This window comes from Lepisosteus platostomus, chromosome 20 (genome assembly GCF_059453375.1).
Source record: "Lepisosteus platostomus isolate fLepPlt1 chromosome 20, fLepPlt1.hap1, whole genome shotgun sequence".
In the NCBI taxonomy this organism is placed as follows: Eukaryota; Metazoa; Chordata; class Actinopteri; order Semionotiformes; family Lepisosteidae; genus Lepisosteus; species Lepisosteus platostomus.
Genome location: NC_142630.1, coordinates 6865904 through 6883010, shown reverse-complemented (window position 1 = coordinate 6883010; position 17107 = coordinate 6865904). Strand labels below are relative to the sequence as shown.

The 17107-nt window shown below is 42.0% G+C and overlaps 1 protein-coding gene across 6 annotated transcripts in view; it reads right to left on the bottom strand.

The window, feature by feature from the left end:
• Positions 1-410: 410 nt before the first annotated feature.
• LOC148644399 (aryl hydrocarbon receptor-like) overlaps positions 411-17107 on the bottom strand; it is a 36894-nt gene continuing 20197 nt past the window's right edge. For 4 of the 6 annotated variants that reach the window (XM_088613910.1, XM_088613909.1, XM_088613913.1 and 1 more), the window contains 8 exons: positions 14466-14563; positions 13988-14077; positions 13090-13186; positions 9957-10090; positions 7686-7888; positions 7092-7198; positions 4184-4325; positions 411-3541 (listed from right to left, as the gene is read on the bottom strand). In XM_088613910.1, coding sequence (XP_088470036.1) covers positions 2785-3541; positions 4184-4325; positions 7092-7198; positions 7686-7888; positions 9957-10090; positions 13090-13186; positions 13988-14077; positions 14466-14563 — 1628 coding nt within the window. In that variant the 3' untranslated portion in view covers positions 411-2784. Of the gene's footprint in view, positions 3542-4183; positions 4326-7091; positions 7199-7685; positions 7889-9956; positions 10091-13089; positions 13187-13987; positions 14078-14465; positions 14564-14794; positions 16545-17107 lie in introns of those variants that run through there. The other 2 variants (XR_015928683.1, XM_088613914.1) reach the window with 2 other exon arrangements.

Below are 17107 nucleotides of genomic sequence, written 5' to 3'. Positions count from 1 at the left end.
ATTTTAAAAAAGAGTTCCACTATTTTAACAATGATTTGTGGTTGGACAACTACAACACAATTCTCTCCAAGTCTTCCCAGGTTTGTCACACAATGACTCGGAACACTTTCTTGAAAGTTACAAGTTAACAAGTGGTTCTTTTCAATCCCTGGGCATAGAGGCCTCAGGCTACCAAGAAGAATGTGTTCAGTCTCACTGTTGTTTGTACTGTATCTGCCTTCTTACAAAATGCTGTCACCGTATAAAAAAGGGCTGCTGTAGTTATACAGTTTGCACCCAGTTAAAGGTACTCTGAATATGTCCCTTGTGTTGAAAACATAATCTGCTGTTTCACCCTGAAGTTCAAAACTCTGAAGTTGATGGCTTATTGTAACCCCAGCCTTTTCGCACAAAACAAACAACAAAAAAAATCCTTCACAAAACTTTCTTGTTTAATAATCATCTTGAGATACACGTTAAGCTTATAGAAAGCCATTCACACCCAAAGAGTGCAAAAGCTTCACAGGTTTAAGAATAAAAACAAACGCAGTTTATTTTGCTGAACTCTGTAGAACCGTATGAAAGCCAAACTGAAAGTCACAAAAATGCAAGGACGTTCAGTTTATTTATAAAAATAATATTCTTTCGTCTTTTTTGCCTGCTGTACCTAAAGGGAGAACACAGCAAGGCGATCTCTTCTTACTGTACAAGACTGATATCATTTAGAGCAGCAAATTGGTTACACATTCATTAAAGGCAAAGAGCAAATTGCCTGTTTTTCAAAAACACAGGGTCATGCATCCCTGTCTGTTACTACAATCTTCTATGTAACGTGCCTGTGATAAGATGGACACATTCACTTTCAGGATTTGCATTTTTACTGTTTAGCACTGTCATCCCTTCTCTTTGTATTTTGACTCTGACTTCTGGAGTTTTAAACTGTGTAGACCATGACATGATACTACACTCGCCTCATTTTACCGCCCTACTTATAGTGCTATGTGCATCATTTACACTTATTTTGACAATTGTGTGAAATTGGTGTGAAATTGCAACACTCCGTTGTACAAACTACGATTATCTTGTATAAGACACTTTGGAGAATAATTTAATGATATGACCAATTGCATTAACATAAAGATGTGCCTGTGAGTCTGTGTGAGATCTCTCACCAGAAACAGCATCTAACTTAACTACATCAAAATAAACCTAACTGAGATCTGGGGAACAGAGTGTCTGACATCAAGCTGAACTCAGTGAGGGGGGCAATTAAAAGAATAATGACACAGCTATAACATAATATAGTGATGTAGAGTGTTACAGACATATGTGTGTACTAAAACCATTCCACAGCAGAGCTCAGGTTGGTAACACAGCTTAGACAAACTCTGGGACAAACAGAAAGGAAAGGACATGTCTCTAGCATTACACTCAAACACAGTGGTGTTTTTTTCAGAGATCAATAAGGAAAGATCAAAATGAGCTCTCTTTGCTCTTTAGTTTTGCATACTAGCCTTTTTGTAATGCTAGGTTTTATGCTGATACCTTTTTATAGAGAATAATCTTGTGATTATTATATCCAGTTATTATTAATTATATTCATATATATATACACACATTTCGTGAACCATTAAAAGAGCAAATACAGTGTTTCAAACACTTTGCAAAATTGTTTCTTTCTGTACTCTGCTTGTATCAGATTATTATATAACACAAGACAGCAAAGCAAGGTGTCGTCAAGGTGAAACAAACTACTGGGAACCCTAAGGGGTATCAAATTCTGGTATATTGTACAAACTTGTAAGAGCAAAATTCATCTGCCTAAGTTAAGTGCATTTAATTGGGTTTGAAGGAAATGGATTTACAAACCTCTATTTACCCATGTATTTATAGAGATTAATATATACAGTATATCCATGCAGGTCTTATAAAATTAATTTAGAAGTGTTGTGACTTTTTAAAACCATCTGTACCTGTAACTATAAGATATTTGCTCCATTATTATGTGCTTTATACTGTCACATTCAAATAGAACAATGACTGATGTTTACAACTGGAGTGTTGTAGCACTTTATAACTATAGAAACAAAGAGCTCTGTGTTTAGGTAGGAGTATCTCCACAGTATGAACTCCACCATGGTCATAAAGCTAACTGCAAATACATCCTACTGTATATTCAATATATAGACATATATTTTTCTACAGTATATGACTTTAGAAAACTACACTGAATTACAAACAATCAGAATGCTCTGATATTACCACACATTTTTCCTAAATAAAGGCAGACATTGTTTAAATGACTAAATCATTATTAAATCATTTTTCAGATCCCTGTTTCAAGACATCCTTTCAGCTGTTCAGCCTCAGGACTTTGTTCCTGACTGGGGTAAAGCTCTCATCAGCCATCAGGATACAGGAACAAGAGTCAAATGCTACTTTTGAGGTATAGTTCCATACAAACCCACCTTTTTCCTGCAATAGAAATATTGTGTTCAGATTAAAAAAACAATAAAAAGTTAATTCCTTTTAAATACTTTTCACAGGATATTGTTGCTAAAGTTGGCCTACAGTACATCTCTGCTGTTCCTGGGTGTGTTGAGAACCTAAAGGAAGAGTTGCAACGCTCCTGTTATTGATAGTCTTTCTTCATGATTTCATGGTTGAATAATCAAGAAACTAGCAAAACAGTTATTAACCTGGAAGGACAGATGGCTTTGAGGAGGACCTCAGTGGGCGTTGGTCCATGGGAGCCCAGGCATCGACAGGCTGAGGAGGTCTGGGATGACCCAAGCGCGAAGCCTCTTAGCTGGCGAGAGGGGATCTGCAGGATGGGAGTCTTCTGGGGGGAGTGAGTGGCCAAGCTGGCTGCTGGAACGAGGAGGAGGAAGAGGGAGGAGGGCAGCTCTGCTGAGCCAGGGCTTCAGAAAGAACTGTGAGGAGGCGCTCAGTGCTGGAGGGGTCGGTGAGGGGTGCCAAGGACCCAGAGTGGAAGAGGTCTGCGTGCAAGGCTGGAGACAGCGATGGGGAGGTGCCAAGATCAGGGAGTCTGTCACCGCCTTGAGTGGGCTTTCTAGGGTAGCTGGCTTCAACAGCAGGCTCAGGGGAGGATCCCTGTCTCTGGGAGGCGCCAGGGAGCTGAGCCTGGGAGGAGGGCAGGGCTCCCTGCAGCACGAAGTTCAGGAGATCTTCAGGGGCGTCGAAGGCCTGCACCTGGGCGATGGCCTCATCCTGCAGAATGGCGTCCAGATCCTCTTGGCACAGCCCGTAGCGCCATAATAGCTCCCAGATGCTGACCTCTGCGGGGAAATGGGGCCAGGGCTGTGGGCAGGGGCCCTCAGGGGGCCGGTAGATGTAAGGGGGGTTGTCCTGGCTCATACTGTCCCCCACGACATTGGAGTGGAGGTGCCCGCGGGCACGGCACTGCTGCTCCACTTGGTGCAGGAAGGCCCTTGCATCAGGGTGCAGGAAGTCAGTGCTGTCGTACAGCAGAGACTGGCTGTCCGTGGGGAAGCACTCGAGTTTGGCTCTCTTCAGCAGATGCTCCTCTCCCTCAGCATCCCTGTAGGCACAGAGGGAGCATCTCCAATCCATTAAGCACAGGAGGGAAAGGGTGGCACGAGGGGCACTAAGTGCTAAGCAGAACATCACCTCTAATGTGTAATGACTTCCATATAAGACAGAAATTACTTGCAGATTTATCTCCCCACTTCAATATTGATTTAATTAGAGACAGCAATGAAAACATACAAAAATTACAAGGAGGAAAGGGAGAGCTACTCTAATAATTCCTGACGTTTTCTCATTACACGTCGACTCCCCCGCACGGTGTTTTGTAATGCTAGGCGAAGTACTTGGAAAACCCCTATGTTGTCTGAAAACACTGACATCATTGAGAAAGGTGAATTACTGGTTTCCTACAGCTACATCTCAAAACAAGTGATTGCAAGCCACCAGAATTAAATATGCTGTCAGAGAAAAAAGTATTCACACCCTCCACAAGTACATAAGTACATAAAGCAATGGTTCCACTAGTGACTATAAACACAGATATGACACTTAAATGTTGGTTGATACATTATTCATCAAAAACATCTTTTGACTCAAATACTACATATAACAGTATTATACTATGGATTTTATTCGTAGCATTTTGCAAGCATGAGTCTGTGCACACCCATTCTCGGTGCCAGGCTGTACTCACGTCAGAGGCCTCTGTGTGGCCAGGATGAAGCTGGGCTTTCCATCTTTATAAATTATCCGAGCGATGGCACTGATCCACACCCAGGTGTAGTTCTTGGTCAGCAGACGGAAGACTGTCACTCCACTGCTCCCGGTCTTCATCACTGAAAAACCCAGCTGGGCACATTACTTCCTATACACCGCAGGAAAGCAGCATATAGGCATGGGGAAACATTTATTGTTACATTTCGTGCGCTCTAGTGTTTTTTAGTGTGTTCAGCATCTGTTCTCTTCCTGTTTTTTCCCCCACTTGGTGTTTTTCAACTGAGAATGTACTATTACCGGGAAGTGAACAGCTGGCATAAAAAAGGCACCACATAGGTTGCTGAACGTTAGGGGTTGCTGAATCGTGTCTCTTCCAGTCTTGGTCCTCCTAGGTGACAGGTGAGTAAACGCAAAATGGCACCATTACTGTTGTTATAAAATTTAGAAATCGGCAATGCTTTTTTTTATCTCTTTTCCAGCCCCATTTAGCAATCAGTAACTATTTTTCAAGAGATCTATTTGTGGTATCTCCACCCAAATGTCCTGATCAAAACTCTCCTATGCTTGGTTTTGGTTTTGCACTTAGCCCTTGATTAGTTGATTTATGTTACTTAGGCTGTTCTGCACATCATATTTACCTTTTCCTTACTTCTGTTTCTTTTAATATTTTTTCAGTTGCTTGTTATTGTATTCTAATTACATATCTGCAGTTACTGTCTTTGAATGCCTCCTGGTTTCCAGAAACATCTTGGCTCAGTGCTCTAGCCCTCACACCTTTATAAGCATTGTTTCAAAATGTATTATAGCTAATAATCTCAGGACCCCAGCACAAATCGGAGTGTTGGGCAGTGGGAGCACTGTCACCTGGTGATCAAAATACAGTATATGATGACAAAGACGATGCTGAAAGTTGAAAAAATGGGAAAAGAGAATTGGAAAAAAATGACAAAGAGAAAAGTGCGAAATGTGAAAATAGAAAACCAAAACAGTGAAATCACCCTGGAAGGTCTCCCCTGTGTGCTGATTTCAGCACCTTTTGACACAGGGCAGGATTTCAAAGTTATCCTGAAACTACAAGACTGAACATTGTACCTCCACTAAGTAAAATATGAGATGATATGACCAGCAGGCACATTGAAAGACTCCCTTTTACTCCCAGATACTGGCATCAGCTGGTAACCGAGAGAGTGAGCTGTATTACCTTCCTTTAGGAAAGGCCTATGAAAATCAGTGGGATCAAAATGATTGGAAAATGAACCAGAAAATTAAAGCAGAATCGAACATATCTACAAAGCAGAAAGAAATAATAAAGCACTTGAGAATCATTTAAGTTTGGGGATTCACTAAAGAAAGGGATTGGACTTTTAAGCCCTGCAAGGCCAGGTGGGAATTCTATCACTGACTTCAATCACTGCCAGGAAAGGCCGCCTCCCTCCACCGCACCCTTGAAGGAATGCTGACAACAGGAAGCCTATTCTGAGTAGCCGTGAACAGGAGGATTTTCCTGTCAAGGGCTCTACCGGACATTCCTGACCAAGGGTTTGCGAGGGACTCAGTGACAACTTCACTTCCTCCCACAGAAAAAGCTGGAACCCCCCGCAGCGCCAGGGAGACGCATGGCCCACCCCCCAGGTTCCGGGGGCCTCCAGACTTCTCGGCCAAGGGGCACGTTGAATAAATCTGCCCTGTTAGTGCTGCCCGTGAGGCCACGTGCATCTCTTGAATTTTCAAAGCTATCACTTCATACGCACTGGCTTTAAAAATACTGGTGATCAGAACTGGATGGACTTGTAGAACACCCAGAATTGGAACATGCCGATCTCAAAGAGGATTTGTCATTCCTGACTCTCAGGGCAGGGAGTTCCTGTGCCTTTCGGATTCTGGGCTAACTAGCTGTTAAATACAGAAGGCCAGGTGCATAAATAAAGGGCAGCTGCAGAGCAAGCATTCTGAAATATGCAGTAACGAGAACTCGGGTAGAATGAATAGCAGAAGAGACCAGAAGACGCAGGGCATCTGTAAGCACCCACTGAATAAAATATATCACTATTGTCCCAAACACACTTTCATTTGTTTAATCCAATCCAGCATTCACTAAAGTGGGACAAAATGAACGGTTTTTCTGGGCCTCAATGTTTTCTTTGGTTAATATACATAAGATTTAATTGCATCTTTTCAAACAACCACTCTTAACAACTTGGGGAAAAAAAACATGTACTGTGGTCCCTAAGAGCAGGGCTGTAGAACTGACCCAGACCCAGCACAAAGTTATACCATTTGTGCCAGTGAGAAACACAACCTAAGCTGCCACAAGGACCAGGTCTGTAGGAGTCCTTCATGTACGAGACAGCATTTGTAAAAGTCAAGGTTTAAGCACAGTCAAGTACTGGGGAGCACAATTACCTTAGGAAAAGCATAGAAAGGTCTAGTAAAGCAGATACAAACTGTCGGCAATCATGGTGATGTAAAGAGCATAGACAGAAGATCAAGGAGATTCTAGCCTTGAATTCAGATGAAAAAAAGCAGTTTAAAGCTTTTCACTCTAGTACAAGCTTTGTATGTTTGCCCTTTTTTTGCATTAAAAAAAACTCCATGTCACTTCCTCTATTTCATAACACCATGCGTGATTAAGATAAATATTAATTTTAGCTTTGCACACCCACACTGCCTTGGAGCTGGAGTATACTACTTTGAAAATGAGCACTACCGCTTATGATCAATGGCCCGTGCAGGAAACTGGTGTGACCGAGGGAAGAAAGCAGTGCTCAGAGAACAGCTTTGACAAAGGGCTGCGACTCCTGCAGTTGAAACAGGCAGGTTTAGGAAAAGATCCTTGTCAGAAAGGTAGAGGGTCATTCCTAGAGATATGTGCTTTGCACACTCACACTTGATATGGCCCTCAGCACAGTAGACCAAATCTTCAAAATGGATGTAGAAATATCCCGTTTGTGATTTCAGCTCCGTCTCATTCCAGCCCAGGATTGTCTTCCCTCTAGAAAGAAAAGTACAACTCTAATCATCAGTCCAATGTAACACATGGGAGGCTGAAATAATACACTCCATAGACAAACTAAAGTCACATAGTTGATTGTAACTTGCAGCTAAAACCTAGCTAAAGTGACCCTTAAGATCCACCTTCCTCAGGTATCCAAAGTCTCTTTAAATTCTCTGTACTTTAAGACCAGTGGAGATCGCTTAACCATTTTTCCTCAGGCATTCAGTGGCGGATTATTGCAAGAACCCTAGAACTGCCAGACTGGCAGGACCAGAGATGACAATGCTTGTTCAGGAGTGACTGCAACGTGGTTTACAGCTGATACACCTTTAAAAAGATCTTCACTGTAGAAATGGCTGATAATGGAAGACTCGTAAAGAATAAAAATGTTTGGCTTATTCCGGTGGTGCAGAAAGTCCAATACAGTCTGCACTCGACTGCTCCACAACGTTCTGAGAAGCGGAAAGCTGGCCTCGACACTCACTTGTTGTCCATCTCGATAGGGCGGAAGTCCAGCTCGTGTTTAGTGCGGAAATTCAGGTTCCTTGTACGGATCTCCACGATGGCGGGCAGGTGAACGGGCACAGCGATGGCAAACAGGGCAATCTGGGCTGGGTTCTCCTGTCCACCTGCAGCCTGATCTCCAAACTCCTGCAGAGGCCTCAGCTTGCCCTGGACCTGCAGGGTCTGAGGACAGATAGGTTGGGGTGCAGGGATTGAGACGGGGGCAGGCAGGGAGTGGGCAGCACTCTACTGGCAATCTGGTCAAGAAAGTATGCCATCCAGTTTTCATCACCACTCATCAATTCATTTTCTAACTGCTTTTTCCAAAACAGGGTGCAGAGGAGCTGGAGCCTTTATCAGCAAGCCAGTCCATCGCAGGCCAGATGCACACACTCACACCGGGACCAGTATTCCCAGAAGTTAATTAACCTACAGATATGTTTTTGGACTGTGGGAGGAAAATGCAGGCAAACATGGGGAGAACAAACAAACTCCAATCACACAGTAGCCCAGGTCCGAAACTGAACCAGACCTGCCAGCACAACCAGTAATGGTAAGCAGTACACCACAGCGCCACACACTTTCAATCACCAAGACCCGTAAATATAGAAAACTACTGAATATCACAGATGAAGTCTGAAGTTCAAATCCCACAATATTTGTAGCTTGTGGAATAAAACCACACAGTTCTCTGGCTTGACCTAGCAACCTTTTAAGCCATGGTGTAAATATTGCACCTTCTTCTTCTTTACAAAACCTAAAATATGTCAAGGTAACATTTCTGGTTCCAGATTTTTAGGAGAACCTAATTCAGTAAATGCACTGGAAACTGTTCTGTTTGCATTCACCCAACTGCCCCTGCACATGAACTGAATGAAGTGTCTTTTGCAAAAGGAACAAGACGCAGAGACAGTCGATGGAACGAACTCATGTTCAACACATTTTAGACCAAGATCAGATGACAGTGTGACTGTCCTGAATTGGTTCCCTAGACTCACCAATAGATGGCACTAAACTGATACCTCATGCAGTGATCTCAGTAGTATTGGGTGAAAAGAAAAGTCACTAAATACAAGTCACTGTAAAATAAGACTTAGCTGTTGACTGTCTGTCTTCAGGGCAATGGAATGATAGCCAGATACTTCAGAACTTTCACTGAAATGTCTGCATTATGACCATTAATTTTTACAGTGGCAAAGCTGAACAAAATAGGCCGCAAAACTACTGCTGTCCAGCCAAGATCTGGGTTCAGAAATAATGTGGATTTGAAGGAAAGCAGACAACACTACAGAGAACAGAAGAACTAGTGTTTACTTGTTTTTCATGTACAGTAGAATGAACTGCCTTGCACTTCACAGGTGCACTGTCAGGTTGACAAATGTTCTGATGTTAAGCCTGGGCAAAATAAACTCTTTCTTTTACACAAATGTATAAATACTGGGAATGAAGCCTTTCAGACTAGTTTTCAGTTCATCTTTGAAGCTCTTCAACTGACAGATTGGAAAAAATGACTCTTTCACTGTTCACCTGAGATGCCATTCTGTCAAAATTCCTCTTTAATATGAAACTTACAAACCATGCAAAATGCACATTAACATGAAAGAAAAGTGCAGATTAAAAATTAAATGGTAGTAAGCCAGGTTAATAAGCTTTAACACTCTACTTTAAAAGACATCTGTTGATTGCAAGCATTTCAATGGAAAATGGGACAAGACTATTAGTAGAAACTTTAGGACATGCTACAGGACTGTGCACCGCACAGACTCCTTGGAGGACTACACAACCTGAACACAGCTATTTCTTGGCCCAGGAACTTTGCAATCACTAAATTAACCAATAGGTGGTGTTCATTCCTCTGGACTAGAAATCCCAAATAAATACCTGATGGGAGACAGTGTGTTTTGTGGGGCTCTAACTTCACAGTAGATGCTAAACCAAAGTTCTTTGCGAGATTTTTAAAGCACCCCTAGCACTATTTGAAAACTCGAAGCACTATTCTCCAGTTCATGAAGTCTTAATCTGTCCGAACAATTTAGCAGACCAAAAAATTGCTCCTTTACCCAGATAAGCTCTAACAAAGTTGAGCAGCTGGTATAGAAAAGCTGCTGCCCACCACCTCAGAGAGAGATGTGCTTCAGTGGTGGATTAAGTGAGCCTCCCTCCACCTAGCAAACACTTTGAAATCCTTCAAGAAGAAGACCACCGTATAATTCGAGAGGCTTGAATCTGTTTAATAAAAGGGGCTGCTCACCAGAAAGCCAGAGACACAGTCCAGCAGGCAGCGCATTCTGCACACAAAACTGCGGTCCACACAGCTCTGGGTCTTCAGGCTAGGGTGGTCTGGAGCAGACTGGGCCGGCAAGCCTCCACAGCTGCCTTGGTCTCCTGTCCAAATGACAAAACATCAAGCAAACAAGAAGAAAAAACACTGCACAAGTGCAACACATTGTCACAGTGGTTCCTACATGGTGTATGTGGTTCCTACATGCTTTCTAAATTTCGTGGTGTCAAATAATGAAAGAAGCAACTCAGTTTGAATGGGCCTCAGAATTTCAGCTCTGCTGGAATGAAAACCAAGAAGAGGCAGGTGGTCTCGAACAGCAGGCTTACACATGGTGCTGGAGAATGTGAATCAGAGCTGGCATGCGTATTCTCCTTACATATATGAGATGGTAAAGCCCATTGTACATCAACATAAACATTTTTAGAAAATAATAATACGCAAAAGGGAAAATGAAGCAAGGGGAAGGTATTTCCATTGGGTACAAGTGGAGCTCCATGGCTCAGGTGTTGCCAGATTGAATCTGGGTCATGCTGCTGCCCAGTCTGTGGCCAGGATTTCCAAGCAGCCGAGTTCAAAAGGGGAACGAATTAGTCAGCCAGGGCTGCCTCAGCTCTCCAGCAAACTGCTCCACCTGAGACGTGCTGGGCGCCACACGGCTTGCAGCGATGTTACAGAGCGATTAGATGCTCCTCTGATCAGGTTTGCCCTCCCATTAGGAGATGTGGAGATTGCTACGTGTCAGTTTCAAAGAGCAAATGGCTCTGCAGGTGGCTATGTCGCAGTAGCACATCTGTGTCATTTTCCATCCCTTAAAAAAAAACTGGCCAAATCACATTAACACATAAAATGAAAATAATAGAGACGGGGTGGGGGGAGTCTATCTGCAACAAGTTACAAGCAATGTTATTGAAGAAGATATGCTTTATCTTTCACACATTTGGGAATGTGATACTTGGATCAATTATCTAGTAACTAGGAACCAACAAAGTAGAAGGTATGCTTTGCAAACCTTTGAATTCCCTACAGAATGTTGTGTCAGATTACAGGCTTGTTTAAAGGCACACTTGGTCTGGCTTGGGTGTCCAGGTGTTAATGGTTGAATTTTACTCCAGCTCTGAATCTGAAAGTTCACCCACATTTGTTCTAATTAATTCTACTTACAGTATACTTAAATGTGAGCTTTCCTTTCACGACGCCTAGATGCCAGCTCCTTCTCAATTTCAAACAACTCCCAGTGAAATAGGTGTATCGCATTTCCTTTCAACAGGTTCAAAACAATGTAAGACCATTCATTGCTTTTTTTCTTTTTCAGACTTTGAAACCTTAGCACACAGAGACTAGGTTTTTGATGTTTTCCTTTCTTTGTTAAATTACTCAGAAATTACTGTTCTGCTTTTTCTCAATTGTATTTTTTTCCTTATGTAAGTTATGTTGTGCTGTCTCTTTTAGGTAGAGCTAGAGATACAAAATTGTGAGGGTGCCCTGTGTCTGCACTTTACCATGCGTCTACTGACTTTCTCCAAGATGCCTTCTCAAACAGCGGTAACTAAACTCCACAAAAAGGTATTGTATTCATGAAATGAAACTCAAAATTCAAGGAGAGCATCTAGATAAGTTCTAATTACAGCTTGGAAGGAGGATCATGAAACAAAACATGACCTGATTATAATCTACCCGTGTGACCAACCAATGAGTATTGTATAGCCCTTGTGGTATCCTGTTTGTTCACATTCAAATGAGCCAAAGACTCTTTCTCAATCTGTAGTTTATAGAACTCTCCGTAAGAGTGTAGGGAAGACATTTCAGGCCATCAATCAGTGAGAGACAGAAACAAGCTCATTCTGAAAAAAGCGAGCTGTCACTTTGCTATCAGAACATTCTTTTCATTCTTTCCTTCACTCTCCACCTGTTGGCAGGCAGTGTCACTGGTTTCAGTTAAAAAATGACAGCAAAGCGAGGCAGCTTGTGTTAGCAAACCTCCTTGGGACTGCTGAATGCGAACTCGAGTGATCCTTCATACTGTATGCTTGGTCCAGATTCAGATTTTCAAAATAATTTAAAAACAAAAACCTGAAACAGTCCTTAATGCATGCAAATGATTGCAGAAGCTCTGTTTTTTATTATTGATTCTCATAGCAAAGTGACAATCATGAGGTACAGATATTTTAACCCCTGAAATATGCTGATCAAGGCAAACCTTGCAAAACTACCAGTGTCAGAGCTACTGTATGTACATTCAAGAGCCCTACAAATCTGCATACTGTAGGTGCATTCACCTCACAGTGCACACAACTATTTTGCAAAAACTCCCATAGTTTCACTGCAAAGTACATAAAATGTCACTGTAAGCATGCATTGGTGCTTCAGTAGCACATCCACGCTTGTGAATACTTGTTTTCCAATCAAGTCATGGCTGTTGCTTTTATGTCTGGAACCAAACAGGTAGAACAAGCTTGTTCCTGTTTTTGCTACATGTTAATCCACCACAGGAACTTTTTCAAGTTGCTATTTAAAGAAAAATCCTTTAGCACTGCTGCAAGCCTTTGAGTAAGCAATAGTAGTCATTTTATTGAATATCCTAAAATGCGTGAAGTTCTTTTGAAAACGCTCCCACATTTATCAATTGATGTAGAAATCAGTAATTTAGATATGAGGCTTTATTCCTTGGAGTTTAAAAATGCACAGATGGATCCTATTTGAACTGATCACATGAAACCTTTTAGTTCTGTAACAGATTCAAATATTAAAGAATGCATCTTCTAAAGCTCTCTGTGGATAACAAACTCTTGTGCTGCCGTCACAGAGATGTCACATCTCTGTATTTCTGCCGAAAAGCATTAATCTACAGCTTTCACATCCCTCTGGCTTGCAGCAGTACTTTTCAATCAAAACGCAGGGGGTGGCGAACAGTCACAAACAGCACCGGGAACAGAAATGACAACATTTACTTTCTTCCATGTGGAAAAATTCATGTGTGCATGGAGTTTGACAAAATTGCAGGTTTTTGCTAATCATTGCAAGAGCTTCTACTTGTGCCCCTGCAGCTCGGTCAGTCGTGCAGAACGGAGACAACACGCCCGTGGTACTGAAGGAGTCCTACCTGGGTCCACTGGGAGGTCCAGCGTCAGCTGTCTGTCAAACTCCACCCGGTCTTCCGTGTGGATGAGCTTGAAGATGGTCTGGTTGATGACATCACTCTGAAAGGCAAGGCTGGGCCATCACAGAGAAGCCCACACTAACAGATACCATCACTGCATCGCCCTCTTCGGAGCAAAGAGAATCACCCTGATCGCTGTGCACGGATGCAAGCATGGGTCATGCTTCCTCACGAGAAGCATCAGGAATATGGCTTTTAAAGGCGCTATACCAAATACACTTTATTACTAGAAACACTTCGGAGAAACATTTAGATCTTAAAGGTGTCTTACAGCTGACCACCTGTGATCAGGTGTAAATCACCGTCTTCAAGTCCTTTAAACCTTATTTTCATTCTTTTATCAATTTAATAAACATAAAAATGTCTGCACAAACACACGTCTTGCCTTTGATCCAGATGAACATATTTGCCCTGATTCTGTCAAGATTAAAAACAAGATTTTCTTTCTGGCTGAAGTTATGCATTTTTAGGTCTAAGCACATTAGACCTAAATTGAATTGAAGCGACTGCAACTGAATGCTGAATTGAGCATTCAGTCGCTTGTGTTTGCTTATTCACTCACAATCACAAATGGAATTTAAAAGGATGTGCACTTGATCTTGAAAACAGGAGGAGTTGTCTCTACACAAAAGATAGTGGGTGTCTGGAGCAAGTTGCCCATTCCTGTTGTAGAAGCTGATCCTTTGCAATAAACATCTGGTTGGGTTCCTGTGATTAATTACTGTAGTTACTATAAACCAAGACATATTCTAACATATTATTAATCACTCTCCTTATATTTACAATCTTAAATTTAAAAAGTGGAAAATCACACCAATATACCTGGCGCCAGGCACCATACCTGGTAGTATCCGAGGTGATCCTGGATGTTGTGGGAGGTGTAAAATACAGTGCCATCTCCGGTCACGACCAGTACAAAGCCATTCAGCGCCTGGAGACAACAGGGGTGGGGGGCATTTGCGAAATGTGTAACACAGATCACAGATCATTGTTTTCAACAGCTCTACACGCAGGATGACTGGATGTCAGCAGGGTGACCCTAGATATCTGCAACCCACCCAGGATGTGGGTCAGCCTGCTTTGAGCAAGACCGAACTTGTAACACAAGCGCCTGTAAATGGATTTCAGTTCCCCTGCATTTACAAGTTGATGCACAGTTTGAATCAAGCATATTCATGGTTCATAGCAATGGATGCTATATTTTCCACCAAACTTTAACGTAATCCCATTCCTAAATCTCCCTTCCAAAAAAGGCTTTCTCTTTCAATACTCTTTCCCCAGGACTTACACTGTCTGCCCTATCCCACCCCATTGTGTACCTGGAGCATGAGCTCTCCCTCTGGGACCCCTGTGGTGGGTGGTGCTGTCCCCTGCTGGCTGTTGGGTGAATGGCCGGTTTGCGATTTCTGAAGGGTATCTGAAGAGCAAGCAGATAAAGAATCTGATAAATAATCCTTACAACACTACAGATACAGAGTGCAGTCTTTGTGAAACACGTTAACATGCTGTTCCACCAATAAGAAAACATCAAAATTAAGTCTTCATGTTTCATATACAGTTACCACATATCCTGTATCTAACAGTAGGCCTTGCAAGGTTAGCAGGGGTATCTTACAAAATGTAAAATTGAACTACCAGGTTTTATTACACAGCAAATGTTGGTGCACAAGTGGAAACAGCCAGTGATGTCTGGACTGCAGGGCTCAATGATCTGACCCTGAGTGACTGCTCTGCTCTGGGTGGGATCACAAGGAAATGTGAAAGAAACTGCGGTTAAAAAATGGAAATACGACCCATTGGAAAAACAAGAGACGATCATCCTCCAATCCAGTACTCCTTCTGTAGTTTGTAGGGACATATGAACAAAAAAAAATTTTAGAATTGAACTTGTAGACCAATTACACATCCAAAATGTGTCTTTAAAATCCTGAACAAAATAATTTACTTCACTTCCTACAAGGGAGCCAAGAGTAGGATTGGCTTTTCCTTGTTGAGTGGAAGACCTGTGTTATTCCACTTTGCAGACGTCTGTGCAGAAATCATGTCTAAATGTCTGTTTTGGAAAACTGACAGGTCTGGGTTTACAGTTATAGCCTTAAAAAAATGAATGAAAAGTTTCATGATCAACATGTGACAGAAAAAATGGGGAAAATCGTATTCCCCTACTCCGAGTACCATCATCAAATGCACAGTAATTAGACTTGAGTTACAATCTTGAGTCACAAAGAAACTACATTTCACCTGCTCCCCTGCATATCCTACTCAGTACACTCACACCTTGCAGGTCTCCAGCCCCAGTGCACATGCACCCTGTACTACACAGAATAATTGCAACACACACTCTCTCCAGATTAAATTTAATCCACCTGCCTCATTTAAATTTTGAATAATTTTAAACAAGGATTAAATACTATGGTTTAATATTCTCAAAAGCCTGATTAAAACGCAATGCATTTATTTAAGATAGTCCTGTGGTTAATCTCTGAGCCATCGGACCTATACATCTGCAAATCTCTGGCACCCCTGAAGAAAAGCAGCTAAGTAAACACAATGTATTCATGTATCTCAGGTGTGCAGGCTCCCACACACGGAAAAAGAAAACATCCCACTCTCTTGCTGACTGATTATGTCTCTCTGGATCATGTGGGAAAACTGATATGGGGACATGCCATCTTTAAAACAAAAACAAACCATGAGACAGATAGTGAGGGCCTGGCTCAGGTCCAGATTCTCAGCAGAGTTACTGGTACTTACGGCAAAGCAGGAACGGGACTGCACACCAACAACTTTCACAATTTTCATTGAACAAACCTGATTGTGCAATCAAGGAGATAGCTAGAGAAAGTGTGTTGTCTTCCCAAGAACGAAAATGGAGAGCTTCGGAAAATGACCAGTCAAAAGGAGCTCCACTTAGCTCTTCTTGCTTGTCTAATGATTCCATAGCTAAATGATCTAAATTATCCTAAAATCACATTTGTCAGTTTCCATTAGCCACATTCAACAAGATCACTGTGCAACTACAGACACTAACAACTTTCCGTTAAAAAGACTATGTGTAATCACCTGTTTTAAGCTTAGCTCCACTGATGGTGGGGTTTTGTGTCTGCATCTCTTTCAGCTCACTTCAGCTGTCTGGGGGGGGTTCTTATTAAAGACTGATTATTCATACAGTGCTCCCTTGACCACAATCAACCAGAATGCCCCAACTCTACCACAGCCAAGCGGTGAACTACTGTTTTTATAGCACACTACTAATTAATGGAAAGATCTCAATCAGATTTAAACTAGCAACAAGCCAAGCAATGCAGTCAATATTAAATAATTTAGTTTGTTCCATTCAGTTCTATGAGAATATATTTACTATAATTCCAGATATAGGTATTGTGATCATTAATTGCATCAGCAGATTTCAATGAAGGATAAGATCAGAAATGAAGAAATCCGTAGACGATGTAGGGTGGTGGATGTGGTTGAGAAGATGCGAGAGGCGAGGTTACGGTGGTATGGACATATCATGAGGAGGGACGTTGAGGAAGTAACAAAGAGGGTAATGGAATTTGAGGTGGAAGGTAACAGAGGAAGAGGCAGGCCTAGAAAGAGATGGATAGATTGTGTGAGAAAAGATATGGAGGTATGTGAAGTGAGTGAGGAAGATGTGCTCGACAGAGACAAATGGAGAAGAGCAACCAAAGCAGCTGACCCCAGGACAGTCTGGGACTAAGGCTGTGAAAAAGAAGAAGAAGAAGAAGAGTGGTATTGATCGGTTACTTTACCAGTACTTTACCAATAATGTCTGAGAAGATCTGAGAGAAATGATAATAAAAACGCTCCCACTGACTTCACTCTGTGTTTCACACTACTTTGAAGTAATACTTTGACAGGACACCGTCTATGAAAGAAAATACGCAAGTAGAAAACATCAACAACAAAATTACATTAATCTGTCTGAGAGGAAGTAGAA